The sequence below is a fragment of the Amphiura filiformis genome, chromosome 19 (genome assembly GCF_039555335.1).
Source record: "Amphiura filiformis chromosome 19, Afil_fr2py, whole genome shotgun sequence".
NCBI lineage: Eukaryota > Metazoa > Echinodermata > Ophiuroidea > Amphilepidida > Amphiuridae > Amphiura > Amphiura filiformis.
Genome location: NC_092646.1, coordinates 24,122,060 through 24,143,146, shown reverse-complemented (window position 1 = coordinate 24,143,146; position 21,087 = coordinate 24,122,060). Strand labels below are relative to the sequence as shown.

The window sequence follows — 21,087 nt, the reverse complement described above, 5'->3', positions numbered from 1 at the left end:
TAATTGGAAGAAGACAGAACAAGCCGACATCCGTCGTCGGCTTGTAAGAAAGAAGAATTGAGAAGAGACAGCACAAGCCGACGTTTGACGTCGGCTTGTAAAAAGCTTATTAACAACGGTCTAGATTAATTATATGATGTACAATATCATTTACAAGATCGGAAACAGATGTCTGTCGTGAGAGGGCAGCAGACATATTTTGTAAACACATGTGCAATGTAAACAAGTGTAGGACCTGCTGTAAGACCTGCTGCAAGTGTCTATGTTGGGTGATCAATAAAGTTTTCCTGCATGAAGCTTTTATTTTTTTTAAATTTGATAAATGACCTTTAAAAGACCAGTCTTTCTCTGATTTAACAAAGTTTCTTTGCAGTGAAAAGTGACATGGCATGGTTTTCAAGTGTGCCGATTGTTGATGTGCATCGTGACAATTTTGAATCAATTTGGCCATCGATAATTGTTGCCATCAGAAATTCCAGTTTTGTTGCTTTGGATGCTGAATTGAGTGGACTTGGACCAAGAAAGAATCTAATGCTCAGGTTAGTTCAACACATGAAATATGATTAGTTTGCCCATACGATTTTGACATCTATACGGTCAGGGAAATTTGAGTCCCATTCAAAAATGGTGAATCTGTAATGTGTGTACATGTAGCCGCTTAAGCTTTAGCCAAACGTTTGATAAACATTAAGGGGACGTAATTATAGAGGGCCAGGGGATTCACTCTATCATTAAAAAAATCATTTGAAGAAGTCAATGAGCCCTACATTGTAAGATAAAGAATAAAAACTGTAGTGTAATTCACTACTTATACTCAACTCAAACACCAAACTTACGACACGAATATCGTCCCGTCTGCCAACTCTGCCTCGGTTTTTTCAAACCCCATTACATCATTAAGCTTGTAGGTTTTCCATGTCTTATACTGGACCCATTTGTTCTTTTTGTCCGCCATGATGAGTAGTATAGGCCTAAACTGATATTTCTATCGGCAAACCTCGGTACAATTTTATCATAGCGCTACACACAGATCGCACATGTGTAGGTCATGTCAAAATATTAAATCAGCCTTGTTCAGCTTCTAAATAATTGTACAGTTCAGTTGAATGCATAAACATTACCTCATTTACTACGGTGGGCAATGGCATGTCACGTCTTTGTTGTGACATGAACAGCATGTTATCATATTTCGGTAGCGTGACCTTACAAGAAAGGTCAGCTAATTTACATATTAAATTGTCGAAAACGGCCAATCAGCGAGTAGAAAAGATATTGTTTGGGTCGTCACCACTGTGGGTCGTCACCTTTCTAATGTAAAGATTATTTTATGCAACAAACTTTCGGGAACCGCTGCAAATGACTTGCTTTTGGAAACTCCTTGAGGTGACAAGGTGCGCTATAAATCGCACTCGGTAAAGTGATTTAAGGTGGGCTCTATGCGCGCGATCGCACTCGCGCGCCTTAAAATGCATTGACTGTTAATATTATCACAGTTTGCTTGTTGTCAGTTGTCAACTGGGTGGGCGCTTATAGGGGTATGGGCGGTTAAGGGGGTACTACACCCCTGCCAAATTTTGTGCCTATTTTTGCATTTTTCTCAAAAATTATAGCGCATTGGTGACAAAAGATGTATATTATAGGGGCACTGGAAATTTTATTTCAACACAGACAACAGTTCTGGAGTTACAGTAAAAATGAGGGAAAACCAGTATTTGATCAATAAATCAATAAACTACTTGCCTTGAGTTGCTGAATTTTCAGTGCAGTAGTGGTAGTCCTTGCCCCTATAATATACATATCTTACTTGTCACCAATGCGCTATAATTTTTGAGAAAATGCAAAAATAGGCACAAAATTGGCCAGGGTGCAGTACCCCTTAATGACCAGTATGAATATATGGTAAATTATGTTATATTATAGATTTTTGATTATATGCGCTTTGTAATATTTCCCAGTAATAAATCTATAAATCAAATAAATATTTGCTCTTTGCAGGTCATTTGATGAGAGATGTACCAAGCTCTACGTGAAGTTGCCAAAAGTCATTCCATTCTATCACTAGGACTATCCTGTTTCAAAGTAGTAAATGGTGACAATGATGAAATCTAATGAATAAATTAAAATAATATTACTGTTTGCAGGTCATTTGATGAGAGATACCAAGCTCTACGTGAAGTTGCCAAAAGTCATTCCATTCTATCACTAGGACTATCCTGTTTCAAAGTAGTAAATGGTGATAATGATGAAATCTAATGAATAAATTATAATAATATTACTGTTTGCAGGTCATTTGATGAGAGATACCAAGCTCTACGTGAAGTTGCCAAAAGTCATTCCATTCTATCGCTAGGACTATCCTGTTTCAAAGTAGTAAATGGTGATAATCGGGTTTTGATTGAGCAAACTTCAATCAAAACCAAAATTGTCATTGGCGTAATAAGCCCTGGGTTTTGTTGAAAAGGGTTTCATTGTCCTGTAGATCAATAAAAGGTGGTGCCATGCGTGTTGTGACATCAGTCCGACACCTGTTGTGCATCCATGCCTGTGTCGAGTCGCGTGCCAGTAGCCAATCATAGGCAGCGGTTCTGGGGGCGTGGCTGTTTTCACAGAAATTGTTGCCGGGAAAATTCATAAGCTGTTTCGATACCATCCGAAGAGGTCAGGAAAATTTTAAAACCCACCCACCACTCCCTTTATAAAAAATATGATATTAAATGGCATTGTTTCTTTTTGCTTTTTACCATTTTGTCCAATATATGAATCAAAATGGAGATACATTGCTGCATTTGAGCAAGTCATTGGGAATGTTTTCACATACTTAATATTTAATGTCAATTCCAAATTAGGATGTTTGGAAATTGAATGGGGTTGTCCTAATTCGAAATGAGTAATGATTAGGTCCAAGCCAAATATGCTGTTTGGGATTTGAAGTGGGTCGTCTCACTTCAGGACCATAAATGGCATCAGATGATATAGCTGTCTGATTGCGTAAAAAGGGTATCAGATGATATTGCTGTCTGAGACATATATGATTTCAATGATTGATATATATTGCTTTTAAAGAATAAGCCAGATGATATAGCTGTCTGAGGCGCTAATGAATTTGAATTTATATCTATTTAAAATATCAGATGATATAGCTGTCTGATTGCGTAAAAAGGGTATCAGATGATATTGCTGTCTGATACATATATGATTTCAATGATTGATATATATTGCTTTTAAAGAATAAGCCACATGATATAGCTGTCTGAGGCGCTAATGAATTTGAATTTATATCTATTTAAAATATCAGATGATATAGCTGTCTGAAGTGATATGCGATATTAAATTAAGTATGAAGAACACAGTTGACACTTGATCAACTGTGTAAATGAAAGGAAATAAAAGATTCGGATGGTAAAGATCCAGCTCCGGCAATAGTTGTGTTTGGTCTACTTATTGCGTCCATAGGACAATGATGAAATCTAATGAATAAATTAAAATAATATTACTGTTTGCAGGTCATTTGATGAGAGATACCAAGCTCTACGTGAAGTTGCCAAAAGTCATTCCATTCTATCGCTAGGTCTATCCTGTTTCAAAGTAGTAAATGGTGATAATGATGAAATCTAATGAATAAATTAAAATAATATTACTGTTTGCAGGTCATTTGATGAGAGATACCAAGCTCTCATTGAAGTTGCCAAAAGTCATTCCATTCTATCGCTAGGACTATCCTGTTTCAAAGTAGTAAAGGGTGATAATGATGAAATCTAATGAATAAATTAAAATAATATTACTGTTTGCAGGTCATTTGATGAGAGATACCAAGCTCTACGTGAAGTTGCCAAAAGTCATTCCATTCTATCGCTAGGTCTATCCTGTTTCAAAGTAGTAAATGGTGATAATGATGAAATCTAATGAATAAATTATAATAATATTACTGTTTGCAGGTCATTTGATGAGAGATACCAAGCTCTACGTGAAGTTGCCAAAAGTCATTCCATTCTATCGCTAGGACTATCCTGTTTCAAAGTAGTAAATGGTGATAATGATGAAATCTAATGAATAAATTAAAATAATATTACTGTTTGCAGTCATTTGATGAGAGATACCAAGCTCTACGTGAAGTTGCCAAACGTCATTCCATTCTATCGCTAGGACTATCCTGTTTCAAAGTAGTAAATGGTGATAATGATGAAATCTAATGAATAAATTAAAATAATATTACTGTTTGCAGGTCATTTGATGAGAGATACCAAGCTCCACGTGAAGTTGCCAAAAGTCATTCCATTCTATCACTAGGACTATCCTGTTTCAAAGTAGTAAATGGTGATAATGATGAAATCTAATGAATAAATTAAAATAATATTACTGTTTGCAGGTCATTTGATGAGAGATACCAAGCTCTACGTGAAGTTGCCAAAAGTCATTCCATTCTATCGCTAGGACTATCCTGTTTCAAAGTAGTAAATGGTGATAATGATGAAATCTAATGAATAAGTTATAATAATATTACTGTTTGCAGGTCATTTGATGAGAGATACCAAGCTCTACGTGAAGTTGCCAAAAGTCATTCCATTCTATCGCTAGGACTATCCTGTTTCAAAGTAGTAAATGGTGATAATGATGAAATCTAATGAATAAATTATAATAATATTACTGTTTGCAGGTCATTTGATGAGAGATACCAAGCTCTACGTGAAGTTGCCAAAAGTCATTCCATTCTATCGCTACACTGTAGGTCTATCCTGTTTCAAAGTAGTTAATGGTGATAATGATGAAATCTAATGAATAAATTATAATAATATTACTGTTTGCAGGTCATTTGATGAGAGATACCAAGCTCTACGTGAAGTTGCCAAAAGTCATTCCATCCTATCGCTAGGACTATCCTGTTTCAAAGTAGTAAATGGTGATAATGATGAAATCTAATGAATAAATTATAATAATATTACTGTTTGCAGGTCATTTGATGAGAGATACCAAGCTCTACGTGAAGTTGCCAAAAGTCATTCCATTCTATCGCTAGGACTATCCTGTTTCAAAGTAGTCAAGGGTGACAATGATGAAATCTAATGAATAAATTAAAATAATATTACTGTTTGCAGGTCATTTGATGAGAGATACCAAGCTCTACGTGAAGTTGCCAAAAGTCATTCCATTCTATCGCTAGGACTATCCTGTTTCAAAGTAGTAAAGGGTGATAATGATGAAATCTAATGAATAAATTATAATAATATTACTCTTTGTAGGTCATTTGATGAGAGATACCAAGCTCTATGTGAAGTTGCCAAAAGTCATTCCATTCTATCGCTAGGACTATCCTGTTTCAAAGTAGTAAAGGGTGATAATGATGAAATCTAATGAATAAATCCCAATAATATTGCTCTTTGTAGGTCATTTGATGAGAGATACCAAGCTCACGTGAAGTTGCCAAAAGTCATTCCATTCTATCGCTAGGACTATCCTGTTTCAAAGTAGTAAAGGGTGATAATGATGAAATCTAATGAATAAATCCCAATAATATTGCTCTTTGTAGGTCATTTGATGAGAGATACCAAGCTCTACGTGAAGTTGCCAAAAGTCATTCCATTCTATCGCTAGGACTATCCTGTTTCAAAGTAGTCAAGGGTGACAATGATGAAATCTAATGAATAAATTATAATAATATTACTGTTTGCAGGTCATTTGATGAGAGATACCAAGCTCTACGTGAAGTTGCCAAAAGTCATTCCATTCTATCGCTAGGTCTATCCTGTTTCAAAGTAGTCAAGGGTGATAATGATGAAATCTAATGAATAAATTAAAATAATATTACTGTTTGCAGGTCATTTGATGAGAGATACCAAGCTCTACGTGAAGTTGCCAAAAGTCATTCCATTCTATCGCTAGGACTATCCTGTTTCAAAGTAGTCAAGGGTGATAATGATGAAATCTAATGAATAAATTATAATAATATTACTGTTTGTAGGTCATTTGATGAGAGATACCAAGCTCTATGTGAAGTTGCCAAAAGTCATTCCATTCTATCGCTAGGACTATCCTGTTTCAAAGTAGTCAAGGGTGATAATGATGAAATCTAATGAATAAATTAAAATAATATTACTGTTTGCAGGTCATTTGATGAGAGATACCAAGCTCTACGTGAAGTTGCCAAAAGTCATTCCATTCTATCGCTAGGACTATCCTGTTTCAAAGTAGTCAAGGGTGATAATGATGAAATCTAATGAATAAATTAAAATGATATTACTGTTTGCAGGTCATTTGATGAGAGATACCAAGCTCTACGTGAAGTTGCCAAAAGTCATTCCATTCTATCGCTAGGACTATCCTGTTTCAAAGTAGTCAAGGGTGATAATGATGAAATCTAATGAATAAATTATAATAATATTACTGTTTGCAGGTCATTTGATGAGAGATACCAAGCTCTACGTGAAGTTGCCAAAAGTCATTCCATTCTATCGCTAGGACTATCCTGTTTCAAAGTAGTCAAGGGTGATAATGATGAAATCTAATGAATAAATTATAATAATATTACTCTTTGTAGGTCATTTGATGAGAGATACCAAGCTCTACGTGAAGTTGCCAAAAGTCATTCCATTCTATCGCTAGGTCTATCCTGTTTCAAAGTAGTAAATGGTGATAATGATGAAATCTAATGAATAAATTAAAATAATATTGCTCTTTGTAGGTCATTTGATGAGAGATACCAAGCTCTCACGTGAAGTTGCCAAAAGTCATTCCATTCTATCGCTAGGTCTATCCTGTTTCAAAGTAGTAAATGGTGATAATGATGAAATCTAATGAATAAATTAAAATAATATTACTCTTTGTAGGTCATTTGATGAGAGATACCAAGCTCTATGTGAAGTTGCCAAAAGTCATTCCATTCTATCGCTAGGTCTATCCTGTTTCAAAGTAGTCAAGGGTGATAATGATGAAATCTAATGAATAAATTATAATAATATTACTCTTTGTAGGTCATTTGATGAGAGATACCAAGCTCTACGCGAAGTTGCCAAAAGTCATTCCATTCTATCGCTAGGACTATCCTGTTTCAAAGTAGTCAAGGGTGATAATGATGAAATCTAATGAATAAATTATAATAATATTACTCTTTGTAGGTCATTTGATGAGAGATCCCAAGCTCTACGTGAAGTTGCCAAAAGTCATTCCATTCGATCGCTAGGACTATCCTGTTTCAAAGTAGTCAAGGGTGATAATGATGAAATCTAATGAATAAATTAAAATAATATTGCTGTTTGCAGGTCATTTGATGAGAGATACCAAGCTCTACGTGAAGTTGCCAAAAGTCATTCCATTCTATCGCTAGGACTATCCTGTTTCAAAGTAGTAAATGGTGATAATGATGAAATCTAATGAATAAATTAAAATAATATTGCTCTTTGTAGGTCATTTGATGAGAGATACCAAGCTTTACGTGAAGTTGCCAAAAGTCATTCCATTCTATCGCTAGGACTATCCTGTTTCAAAGTAGTAAATGGTGATAATGATGAAATCTAATGAATAAATTAAAATAATATTGCTCTTTTTAGGTCATTTGATGAGAGATACCAAGCTTTACGTGAAGTTGCCAAAAGTCATTCCATTCTTTCGCTAGGACTATCCTGTTTCAAAGTAGTAAATGGTGACAATGATGAAATCTAATGAATAAATTAAAATAATATTACTGTTTGCAGGTCATTTGATGAGAGATACCAAGCTCTACGTGAAGTTGCCAAAAGTCATTCCATTCTATCGCTAGGACTATCCTGTTTCAAAGAAGTCAAGGGTGACAATGATGAAATCTAATGAATAAATTAAAATGATATTGCTCTTTGCAGGTCATTTGATGAGAGATACCAAGCTCTACGTGAAGTTGCCAAAAGTCATTCCATTCTATCGCTAGGACTATCCTGTTTCAAAGTAGTCAAGGGTGACAGGGTTCGGTTTTGCCGGCAAAAACCTGTTTTTGCCGACAAAGTGGCAATAACTGGCAAAAACCTGTTTTTGCCTGGGTTAACCCGGCAAAAATGGCAAAAACTGGCAAAAACTCATTTATAGTCACTCAAATGTTAACAAGTGCACAGAAAGCTAATAAACAGTAAACATATATCTTTTAATGAATCATTCAACTTATTTTTTTTTCATCAAGTCCTTAAAATGAAAATATTTTGAATGTGATATACCACATTTCAGTAAATGGAAATTAATTTTGAATGTAATAATTGTTTTGAGATCAAAAATCGGAACTTTAAATCACTTTTTTAGTTTTTGCCATTTTTGCCGGCAAAAACTGGCAAAAACTGTTTTTGCCAAGCGGTTAAAACCGTGGTTAAAACCATGGTTTTTTCCACCTGCGGCAAAAACCTGCGAACCCTGAAGGGTGATAATGATGAAATCTAATGAATAAATTAAAATAATATTACTGTTTGCAGGTCATTTGATGAGAGATACCAAGCTCTACGTGAAGTTGCCAAAAGTCATTCCATTCTATCGCTAGGACTATCCTGTTTCAAAGTAGTCAAGGGTGAAAATGATGAAATCTAATGAATAAATTATAATAATATTGCTCTTTACCGGTCATTTGATGAGAGATACCAAGCTCTACGTGAAGTTGCCAAAAGTCATTCCATTCTATCGCTAGGACTATCCTGTTTCAAAGTAGTAAAGGGTGATAATGATGAAATCTAATGAATAAATTAAAATAATATTACTGTTTGCAGGTCATTTGATGAGAGATACCAAGCTCTACGTGAAGTTGCCAAAAGTCATTCCATTCTATCGCTAGGTCTATCCTGTTTCAAAGTAGTCAAGGGTGATAATGATGAAATCTAATGAATAAATTAAAATAATATTACTGTTTGCAGGTCATTTGATGAGAGATACCAAGCTCACGTGAAGTTGCCAAAAGTCATTCCATTCTATCGCTAGGACTATCCTGTTTCAAAGTAGTCAAGGGTGATAATGATGAAATCTAATGAATAAATTAAAATAATATTACTGTTTGCAGGTCATTTGATGAGAGATACCAAGCTCTATGTGAAGTTGCCAAAAGTCATTTCATTCTATCGCTAGGACTATCCTGTTTCAAAGTAGTCAAGGGTGATAATGATGAAATCTAATGAATAAATTATAATAATATTACTGTTTGCAGGTCATTTGATGAGAGATACCAAGCTCTACGTGAAGTTGCCAAAAGTCATTCCATTCTATCGCTAGGACTATCCTGTTTCAAAGTAGTCAAGGGTGACAATGATGAAATCTAATGAATAAATTAAAATAATATTACTGTTTGCAGGTCATTTGATGAGAGATACCAAGCTCTACGTGAAGTCCAGTTGCCAAAAGTCATTCCATTCTATCGCTAGGACTATCCTGTTTCAAATGGTGACAATGATGAAATCTAATGAATAAATTAAAATAATATTGCTCTTTGCAGGTCATTTGATGAGAGATACCAAGCTCTACGTGAAGTTGCCAAAAGTCATTCGATTCTATCGCTAGGTCTATCCTGTTTCAAATGGTGACAATGATGAAATCTAATGAATAAATTAAATAAATATTGCTCTTTACAGGTCATTTGATGAGAGATACCAAGCTCTACGTGAAGTTGCCAAAAGTCATTCCATTCTATCGCTAGGTCTATCCTGTTTCAAAGTAGTCAAGGGTGACAATGATCCAGATGATCTGTGTGCTGCAGGCAAACCACTAGGCTTCCAAGTACAGGTAATGGACAATGCCAGTTGAAATCCATACACCCCTATGGAAGACTTGACCTTAATCTCCCACACAGGGGGTGGGAGTTTCAAATGGAGCTACTTGGGCTATGCCAGTTGAAATCCATACACCCCTTATGGAAGACATGACATGACCTTAATCTTGCACACAGGGAGTGTGAATTTTAAACATGGTTACCTGAATGGGTGACTCCATTTTAAATTGGCAATCCATACACCCGCTATGGAAGACATGACCTTAATCTCTCACGCGGAGTCTTCCATATGGGGTGTATGGATTTCAACTGGAATGGTCCATTTAAGGCAAAATATGAGGCATTTTGAAAATGCTGTAATCATGTTTGAAACAGATTAACTGGGTACATTGTAGCGAATGTACAGCTAATCACTAATGTGTTAAAGCCATATTATAACATTTCTTTAAAAATAGTTTAGTATTTATTTTCCATAAAATGTTAGCTTTTACTGTCAGATATGTCCCCTTTTAATTTTGAGCCGAACAAGTAAGGTAAAGCAAAGAAAATTGGAATTTACTAATAGCTCCAATGCATGTTACTCCGGCGGTTGTAATACAGTACGATCCTCTGGCGTGTGTGTGTGTGTGTCCCGCACGCCGTGTACGTAGTACTGTGTTATGAACAACACATACGCATTCGACTAATAAGCCCAATCGCCATTCTAACTTCCGGTTTTTGAGAGCAGTTTTGGGACACTTTGACCTCTGACATATCGGGAAAATTGACGTAATTATTAATAATTTTTTTGTTATTGTCGTAATGTTGATCATTAAAAATACTAAATAATTAATTTATAAAATACTAATATTTTTTATATTTGTTTTAATTATTGTAAAACATTTTAGATTATATTTTGTGCGTACAAAAACCCAATATTTCTGAATTTTCTGAAAGGTCAAAGGACAAAGTGTCCCAAAACTGCAAAAACTGTCCTACAATGCATTGCAAACTTCCAATGCTGATTTGGCTTATATTTCTATCGTAATAATTTTTTTGAGGGCGTTCTTCTCAGCAAATGTTATAATATGGCTTTAAGCTAATCGGACATCAAATTTTCATAAGGCCCTCAAAAAAGTCCGTCTCAGACACACATTTGACAAAAAATACGATATGCGATTAAAAAAAAATCAAGCAATATATTGTTTACTTTGTGAGTTTACACAGTGAATAGTTTTGTTTGTCTCTTTTACAATCATGGCGAAATGTGTACAAAAAAAATGACCAAACAACCAAACTGCAAAAAAAAAAGACAAAATTGGATTGTGAAAATATCCAAAAACAATTTAACATATGGAAAACAAAAAAAACAACACACAAAAACAGAATTTTACGGCCAACACGTACTTCTAAGCATTAATTGGAATTCACATAGCAATGCGCACAGTACTGAGACAGACTTTTTTTTTTTGCCTAATACACACACTTTAATTTTAACAGTAATCAATGTAATTAAATGAGCTAATATGATTTGAAAGTGCACCTAAAATATGTAAGGGCTCATATTGAAATTCCCTTACACAGGAAGGTGTGCGCCATCCTGCAGCTTTCCTGTGCTAGCCTTCTTTTGTTAATATCCTGGGCAGGGTGTATCACTGATGCATATAATCCATCCGTTTTATGACCAAGCTTTCCTGAGGCGCGTGCTTAACGAGGGGAATCCTGCCTTCTTTCTGTGTGAAAACATGGTAGGGTATTTTTGCAATATCTTGCTCAAAACCAATGCATATAAATCTTAGTTTCTTTCATGGCTTTTTGTTTCAGACCTACAATATTACCCTTCTGTGCAATGAAGACTATGTTGTGGAGCCAGTGGCCTTGAGATTTCTGGTGGAGCATGCTTTTGATTTCAACAAACAGTACAGTCAAGGAGTATCATATTATAGAGGAGTAGATAAGGCAAGTATTGACACTTTACACGGTCACGCCAAAAAAAAAAGATTGTTTGCTTGTCCTCACCAACTTTTTCAGAATTGGGTCGGTCGGTCAGGATTTTTTTTTCTTTAAAGGTCATAGCCAGAACATGACTGTATGCCTTTAATGAGCTTAATAAATATAGCCCAAATAAATGTGAATTGGTATATTTCTCTATATACTGTATACCACTTCATTCATGTGTTTAAACAGTTTAGAAGTGTGTAGAAACTGTAAAAAAACTTTCCAGGATGTCAAAAAAGTTGAAAGAAAAAAACACCAACATTTGGGTCAGTATTCATTTGTACAGTAAAACAAAAAAAACCTTTTTCCAGATCTTTCAGATTAGGGTCGGTCGATGGAGGACAAGCAAACAATTGGGTTTTTTTTGACCTCATCTCAAAACAAGATTCTACCCGCAAAGTGCATGTTGTGTGTGCGAACCCCTGTCTAATGCGTGTTTTATATACTGCGTACGCTTTGCAAAAGCTTTCTGGCGGGTTGCTAGGAAAGTGCAAGAAATAAAAATGCACATTTTGCAGTGAGAACCTCATTTTGGTAGCGAAATGGCGGATCTGTGCAAACTCTTGCTAGCTTTAGAAGTCAGTGGGCATCTATCATACATGCAGCCCTCGAATTAAGGATCTGAAGGGGCACAGCAACTTTTTTAGGGCACGTTGATAATTGCCTTGGATTTTCACTGAAAAGGCAAGGCAGCACAGCAGTTTGTAATATTTCAAGAAGGCATCATGGCAACTGTTGAAAATTTGAGAAGGGCACCAAGGCAATTTCTCAAAAGTGAAGAAAACACACACAAACATAGATAGATAATTTTATAATGAAGGGGCAGGGCTGGGGCACCGACGGCAACTTCAATAGAGGGCACGGCAAGTGACTGCCTTGGGTAAAGGACATATTTTGAGGGCATTACGGCAGTGGGGTTGGGCACCCACGGCAAAATGCCATGGGTGCTGTGGGTTAATTCGAGGGCTGTTTATATTGACTGCTCAGTGCCAGAAGTGGATAAGTACAATAGCTGAACTGTGAACATTTGGTAATTTACGCACAGTATATTGTACTCATCTACACATGGCAGCTATTGCACTTACGACCCACTTCTGGCACTGAATCATAACCAAATTTTTTCTAGATGACCTGTGATGCAAAATTCCTGCTCAGTACCTTACCTTTGGAAAATGGATTTCTCCCAGTGCCACCAAGAGCCATTACGGGCCAGGGGATAAAATGAACGCACAGGCCCCCTTTTTTACAAGCCCCTGATGTGTCTTTTCTTTGCTTTTATGGACCCATTAATGTATGTTTGCTTTATTTTTACAGGTCCCCTAGGACCCCGGGCCCGGGGGTTATGCACCCCATAACCCCCTTGTCGGCGTGCACTGATTTCTCCACTGTAGCAATTGCATCAACCTCCTTTGTATTCTATGGACAAATGACCTTTGACCTGAAAACATAGCTTGCATAAACATGATAAATAATTATTTAATGTTTAGATGGTCATTTTATTTTAATATTTGACAAAGTTTAGTTGTATGTACAAATTGTAGGCACATTGAACAAGGGACATTTACATTGTAAGACACTCCAACAATTCTGTGCAGTTGAGGGGGACTCAAAATCTCATTTTTGTCAAAATGGCTCTTATGGACAAATTTCTTGCACTCGCATGACAATATGTGATCGGATCGGATCTACTTAGGCCAAAGTCAGACATTTTGAAAATTGAGTTACTATCATTACTGACTTACCCTACACTTTACTGATGTTAAATCAGTCTGTCTTTTTGAATAAAATAAACATACTATCTGTGGTCATCTTGTGACTCCCTACAATCATTTTGGTCATCAAAAGTTTTATGACCCCCCCCCCTATTTTTCTTTCCAAAACTTTATGACCCCTAGTATATTTTGGAGCCCCCCCCTTCCGAAGAAAAAGCCAGTCCCCTAAGTAGAGAAATTAGCTACATGTACTTGAATGGGGCTTCATGTACTTGAATGAGGCTTCAAATTTGTCAAAACTGATGTTTTTCTTGTTTTTTTGCCAAATTTTTCATTTCAAAAATACCCAATGACAATTTTAAGGACTTATCCTTCACTTTTAGGAAATTTATACACAATTTTTTTTAACACTTTTGTTGGGATCACTGAATATAAGCATTTTATATTATTCTGCATACCATCCTGAAGGTTCAGTTTTAATTGTCTGCTACCTATTCCTGTATATGTAAATTTCACTGGTAACAGGATCTATTCTACGTTATACACTTTAACGGAATTGTTATCAGCTACGTATATCTTCCCATCCTGTGAAGCAACCATAGAGAACGGACAGCGCAGATTACTTGCCAGACGTGCAATCAGTTGTCCGGTTGTGCGGCAGTACTGCTCTATTACGCGATCACCTGCTGTCTCACCGTTTGCTACCAGTAAGGTGTTGGATTTGGGTTCATAGCATATGCTAAATGGTTTTGTCATTTTGGCTTGCCATACTTCAAGACCTGTTACAATGTCAATCACATGTATTGAATTGCCTTTGACGCCTGTTGTCAATGCGATCTGTTTTCCGTTGCTGGAAATAGCCGCAATGTTATTATGGTCAACTTGATGTGTCCTGATCAACTCGCCATCGGACTGATGCACAGTGAGGACTCGTTTCAGATTGCTGCTAGTCACTATTATGTCATCAGGGGTGGTGGTGATTCTGCCGCCAACGTTAGTCAATGTCGTCTCGTATCGACCGGATGGGGAGAATATCTTTGCAATACGTCCACTGTGAGTAACAAAGAATCTACCATCGGATGTTACAGCTACATCAAATGGCTTGGTTATTTTCCCGTCAGGACTATCAGCTGAGGAGCCAAGACTGAACTGCTGCTCGTATTCCCCATTGACATCCCGATAAATGATAACTGAATTAGCTCTGGCATCAGCTACTGCTACTAAACCGGTTTGGGTTACCGCAATTCCCTGCGCAAATTGAAATGCACCAAATTCAGCAGCTAGTTTCAATTTACACTTTCTAGTACCGCCGGCAACCACCTGCCCAATCCATGACGACTTCACTATATCAGATGATGCGTTGAACTGTATAGTTGCCAAGTCTGGAGACAGCATTTTGCGTTGGCTTATAGTTAAACATAGTTTGTCCATTTTATCTGCAAGTAAAGAGTGATGTTTCAAGTATATGTGATCGGCTGCTATATCACCTACATTTTGTGCGGCCGTATGGACATTGTGCAATCGAGTAAACAGATCTTTTGTCTGATGCTGTTTTTCTTTCAGTGTGTCCATGTGTTGCTGATATGAAGCTTGCATGGATGCAATCACTTCATTCCCTTTGGTTTCTACTTCAGACACAACTTCTTGTACTCGTTTCTTGGCATCTTTCTCTGCTTTCACCCAGGCTGCTTGCAATTGTCTCTCCATCTCGTCCAATATCTTTGTATCAATCTCTATTTCCTTCATTTCTTGCTCAACGCTAGCCATTGTGACGTTCATTTCTGTTTTTCGTGTCTTAGTAATATCTTTCAGCTCTTTAATTTCGTGTTGCGATATGGGGTGTTGCAGCACAAGGCAATCACGACAAACCGTTACACCACAAGTAACGCAGAAGAAATGTTGCCTTTCTCCCTCGTGATTTGCGCATATCGGTACACTCTTCTGTTTCTCAACACGTTCACCATATTTCTCCACCATAGATTTTAAGCGTAAGTTAGTCTTTAAGTTAATCAACCCTCCTTGTGGTACAATAGTGATATGGCGACATTCTGGGCACTTGACCATTCTTCCTTTCTTGACCCATTTCTGAAGACATTGCAGGCAGAACACATGAGGACAGTCTAAATCTTTGGGTTCTTTCAGTAGATTATAACAAATGTTGCAAGATAAATCATCTTCCATCAACGTAACAGAAACATTAAGACTGTCTGATGCTGTCGCCATGGTTACTGAGAGTTGTCTTGACAGTCATGTGATGTAAGCTTGAAAACAATTTAACTGTCTGCTTAGAGCCAAGTATATGCATCAAATGTAATACAGGCAAAAATCAAAAATTGATGTGCAAACAAAATTGAATACTACAACCACTGCACAAACTTTGCACATGGATCTTTGTACATGTATGTTATTTTTTCTGTGCACACATTCAACTACAGTGTGATTATCACCCAGTGAAGGATTGCAATTAACAAACTTTTACGGAAGGAAGGAAGGAACCAGTTCCGACTGGCTTGATTAGGTGGTGCACAATGCTTGTAAATGATACCAACTATGATAGCTGTTGTACAAACATGAGAAGTTCAAAGTTACAAGTATGCAAATACAAACAAAACTTTCTGGTGTGTTTATATCAAGTCGATCATGGTACAAAGTTTATATAGTCTCCCTATAAATATATATTAACAATTCGTAACTTATCTGATTACTGCTTGGGTATATATATGCTGTAATTTTTGTACCTACAGAGTTAAGTATGTCAACAAAACAGTGGCGTAGATTTCTTTTTGACATGTGGGGGATGAGGTTTGGAAAATTGTTTACCCCTAGATGCTGTTGCATCAAAGCCAATGTTGCATTCTGTGGAAGAAAAAGCATGAGCAATTTTGGAAAATAACCTCAACTGACCATTGACCGGTGACATTTGACCTAATACATAGCATCCTATCACAAAATGTTGGACAATTGTATCCAAGTTGCATGGACAGGGGCCTTCATACATTGGAAGTGGGGGCAATTTTACAAACATAAATGTGAGTGGACGCGGCGAATCAGCCGTAAACTCGGCAAATTGTATTCTGAGTTAATGTGTAAAATGTATGTGAAGGTCGTATTCATTGGTGTATCAATTCGTTGCGACAAGTATCTTATCAAACGCTGTTTAAATCAATCAATAATACTACTGCTGAAGAGGAAAATAAGCTTCTACCTATTTCTATAGAATAGTTCTTGTCTTTGTTTGCTTTGGCTAAATCCTGTTCAAGTGGAAGATAACAAAGCATTGTATTTTGTCTAGGTATATATAACCAACAATGAACAATGAGAGGATATTTCTTAACCTCGTTGACTTGGGGATGATTTGAAATGACCGCCAATTATGACTGTTGGATATTTATTACCAGAAATGTAGAAAAAGAGACACATGTAGAACCGATAAAAAATACAATTTTGTCGATGGAACAGAGTTCAACAAATTATAACCCCGCTTTTGGATATCGTTTGAAGTCAAATGATATACCATTTTAAAGCTTATGGTATATATTTTCTAAACACGAAATAAAACAAAATTGACCGGGGCCGACTTTACGGCTGATTCGCCGCGTCCAGTCACAAATGAAACCTTAACATTCATACATGTACATCCATCCATGCACAAGAGAATTTGGACTCCGTGTCTCCATGAACATTCATGATTTGGGGGATACAACAAATGTGGTTGGAGATGAAGTTCGTAGTTGACTGGTACATGTAGGTATGGTGATCATGTTTAAAAGGTAGTCTTTGTTGGATCTACGTATGAAAATAAGGGTCACAAAATGGCAACAGAGAAGTGTTGCCTTTTTCATGAAAATAGTGCTCATTACTAGGTGTTGTAGTAAATTTATATATTAGCTTCATTTTGAATAATATTCATTGAAAATTCCAGAAAACATAATTTCTTATTGTTTATTGAAATTTCTCCAGGTTGATGACAAAGACACCTGTTCACCCAGGATCCTCTTCTCTGAACTCATTGTCAGCAACGTACCAATCATTCTTCACAATGGACTGATAGATTTGGCTTTCCTCTATCAGAATCTCTACAGCAACTTGCCTCCCAAAGCTTCCCAGTTCATATGTGATATGTGCGAGATGTTCACAGGGGGAGTGTTAGATACCAAGTATGTGGCAGATTTTGAAGTCAGGATGGTGGCATCCTACTTGGAGTATGTGTTTAGAAGTTGGTGAGTTTACTATGATCATTTATGGCCAGTGGTATGCGCAAAGGGGGGCCCCAGTTTGACCTATCAGTCAGGGAGAAATCATTCAGGGGAGCTGGAGTGGTAACTGTTCATGCCAGGTTGAGCCAGAAAATTTTCTGAAAAGATCATTTAGATAAAATAATGAATAGTGCATTAAACTGAGAGTAAGCTTTACCACTTTACCCCTTAAAAACGGCCATATTTAAGGTTAAAAAACCTAAAATCCTGGAGCTTCCCAGTAGCTTCACTTTTTCAAACCATCTAAAAAATGGGTCAACCTTTTGGGCGCAGTCCTTCAGGGGAACAGGAATGTGTGCCCCATGCAAGGGGGAGTTACCCACCAAAACTTGACAATGTGCCCCCTGGTATCCTGGGACAAGTATCTGTAAATCTGTAACCTCTAGCTGCATCCATATATACATACTTACTAAATATTTCTTTAAAACTTCATCTTTCTTTGTATTGCAGTCAGAGGAACAATGCCAGACTCTGTCATGAAGGCAAGCCATACATTACCGTTGAATTCCAAAGTTTCCCAAAAGACTCGCCATTTGTGGAGTATCATAATTGCGCACTGCCCAAGAGTATCATTGATGGAATACCTTCCAAGGCTCCAGAGAATGTCTGTGAACAATATGCAGTAAGTCAATACTTTTATTCGAACCATTTTACTGTATAGTCCATTTGGCATGCTTGAGACTGTAGCGTCTGTGTGTGATACATGCATGATCAAATTTGATGTATCTGTAGGGCATATTCACCTCTTGTGGGATTGTATCATCAGGGTTATAGCTAGCCCAAGTTGAATGCTGGCTAATTTTACTAACCTCTAGTCTTTCTCCAAGTAAATTGCAATCTTATCAATACCATTTAATCTTGATTCTATTTCTCCAAAGGTACACTATTGAAATACAAGTTTGTGTTATTTTCATTCTACTTTAGGTGTTTTGCTCCACAGCAGCTAAAGGGAGTATCCCTTTTGCGGTACCATAATAGAACTAAACATGTCATTGAAAATGTACACAAAATCCTTCGCTTCAACTTTCTATAACTCGCTTTAATCAGCTTAGACTTTTGTTTGAAAAAATATGGCCCATGAAGTATTGCGAAACTATCCATAGCTCTCAATATCTATAAGCGGCTCTTGTTTATATTTTGTATACATTTGCTATGGAACATGCAGATATACTGCAATGCATGATGGGATACTCCTTTTAGCTGCTGTGGTTGTGCTCTATTTCACATGGTTTTTCCATCACTTTCAGATCTATCCATGAAAGTTCATGTGTTTTGTGTATTATCTCTTCTGCAGGCTCATGGTCATTGTGTCAAAGGCATGCAGTGCCCCAAATCTCACGTTGCAGACGACATACTGGATGAGGAGGAGTTTAAATTGGTAGCCAGAAAGAAGAGGAGGAACCAGAAGAAGAGAGAACGCAGACGGAAGAGAAGCCACCAGGGTGGCGACGATAGACAACAGGGTTCACAGTCTGGAGAACCTGAGATGAAGATCAGGTGTGAAGATAACATGGAGGATGGTTGCCATGGTGATGTAGAGAGGAATGGTGAGGATGATGACTTTGAGGATGATGAACAAGATATATCTGCAGATGCGGATGAAGATAGTAGAACTGATAAAGAAATGAGTGACACCGTCTCGCAGGATGGTGTTAGTGTTAGTGACCAAAATAAAGAGGCAAATTCTAGTGAGCAAACTGTACAGACACGTGATTCAGATGTGGACATGTCGAAGAGTACAGATAGCAGTGAAAGCAAGAAGGTTTTAGGGAGTGTGGTTGGTAATGTAAATGGTAGCAGTATAAATTCAGCTGGAGATTCCCACCTCAAACCTAAATATGCCGGTTGCCATAGAGCTGGTTTTGATGCGTTCATGACAGGATTTGCCATGGCAACCTTTGTATCCCAACATGGCCGTGTCCCGTCCAGCGCCGATATTCCAAGTATAGGTGCTTCTTTTGTGGAATTCTATGCATTGGAAGAACTTGTGAACAAACTGTATCTTGGCGGTAAAGATGTGCCGCTGCAAATCACTAAAAGTCACTTTTCAAAGCCGTCAGTAACGCATAGGGAGAAAATGAAAAGGTTAGGTAAATTGTAATGCCAGGTTTTGATTAGTTGTAATTTCAGGCAACAAGTCGCCAAGTCTCTTGCAGTCTGTGGGCTTCTCAAGAGGTGTACTGTATTGTTTCTGAAGGTCCATTCATACTACGCCGCAATTGCTTTGCAATTCGGTGCGGACTGCGTTGCCGGACTGCATCATACTGCAAACTACTGATTTGCGGCATCGCAATAAATTGGAAATGCGACGAGTTGCGGCAAAAAGTAAGCGCATCGCAAAGCAGTTGCGGCGTAGTATGAACGGACCTTTATAAACACCCCGGGCCACAAGGTGGACATTTATTTACAGCAAATTTGTTGCCATGGTCACTTTGAATGAAAAAAAAGATGCAAATTCAAACGTTGTAGTGAAGCTGCTCAAGCCAGTGTACCATTATATTTTCTACATGACTGGTAAAGGATGACCAGTGATGAATAGGCATTCTGGCAACCAAAGCATTGTTTTCAATGAGTTTAAGTGTACGATTATGAAGACTATCATTCATCCAGGTATAAAAAACTGTGAAATTATTATAATCTGATCTACTGGACTTACGTTTTTGATGAGTGGCAATATTTCACATCCTATCTCGGATGCATCATCAGGCCAACTGATGTTAAAGCGGCAAAAGTTCGTTAGTTTAAGTGTAACTTTCAAATCTGCATCTTTTCCATTCAAAGGGTCACAGTGGCAACAAAATAAGACATGTTTCAGAAGTTTAAATTGCTTATTTCCTGTGGGGTCATTTTCAGAGTCGTAGCACAAAAATACCCCTTGGAACCTGAAAGATAAATTTAGTTCACAAAATAAGGTATTGGTGGTTTCCACCAGGGTTCGGTTTTTGCCGGCAAAGTGGCAAAAACCTGGCAAAAACTGTTTTTGCCAGTTTTTGCCTGGTTTAAACCGGCAAAAACTGGCAAAAACTCGCATATATTCACTCAAATATTAAAAAGTGGCACAGAAAGCTCATAAACAGTAACACACAACTTTTAATGAATCATTCAACATATTTTTTGTCTCATCAAGTCCTTGAAATGAAAATTTTTTTAATTTTATACATGCCACATTTTGGTTAATTGCACTTGAGCAATGAAAATGCATGCTTTTAATTTCTGAATATATTACTTATAATTACAAAATCTGGCCTTGTTACACTCAGGAACTTATTTTTGTAACTTAATAATTTGTTTTGAGATGAAAAAACTGAACTATGAATCACTTTTTTAGTTTTTGCCATTTTTGCCGGCAAAAACTGTTTTTGCCAAGTGGTTAAAACCGCGTTTTTTTCCACCTGTGGCAAAAACCTGCGAACCCTGTTTCCAACATTTACTTTTATCCCAG

General features: G+C 37.0%; 1 protein-coding gene across 1 annotated transcript; it reads left to right on the top strand.

Annotated features, from left to right (window-relative positions):
* The first annotated feature begins 222 nt into the window (after positions 1-222).
* LOC140141089 (target of EGR1 protein 1-like) lies at positions 223-20,503 on the top strand. Its single transcript, XM_072162866.1, has 6 exons — positions 223-539; positions 9,564-9,714; positions 11,504-11,638; positions 17,350-17,609; positions 18,096-18,267; positions 18,940-20,503. Exons 1-6 carry the CDS (start codon positions 385-387, stop codon positions 19,744-19,746), a joined length of 1,680 nt encoding a protein of 559 aa, XP_072018967.1. The 5' UTR covers positions 223-384; the 3' UTR covers positions 19,747-20,503.
* The last annotated feature ends 584 nt before the right edge of the window (positions 20,504-21,087 follow it).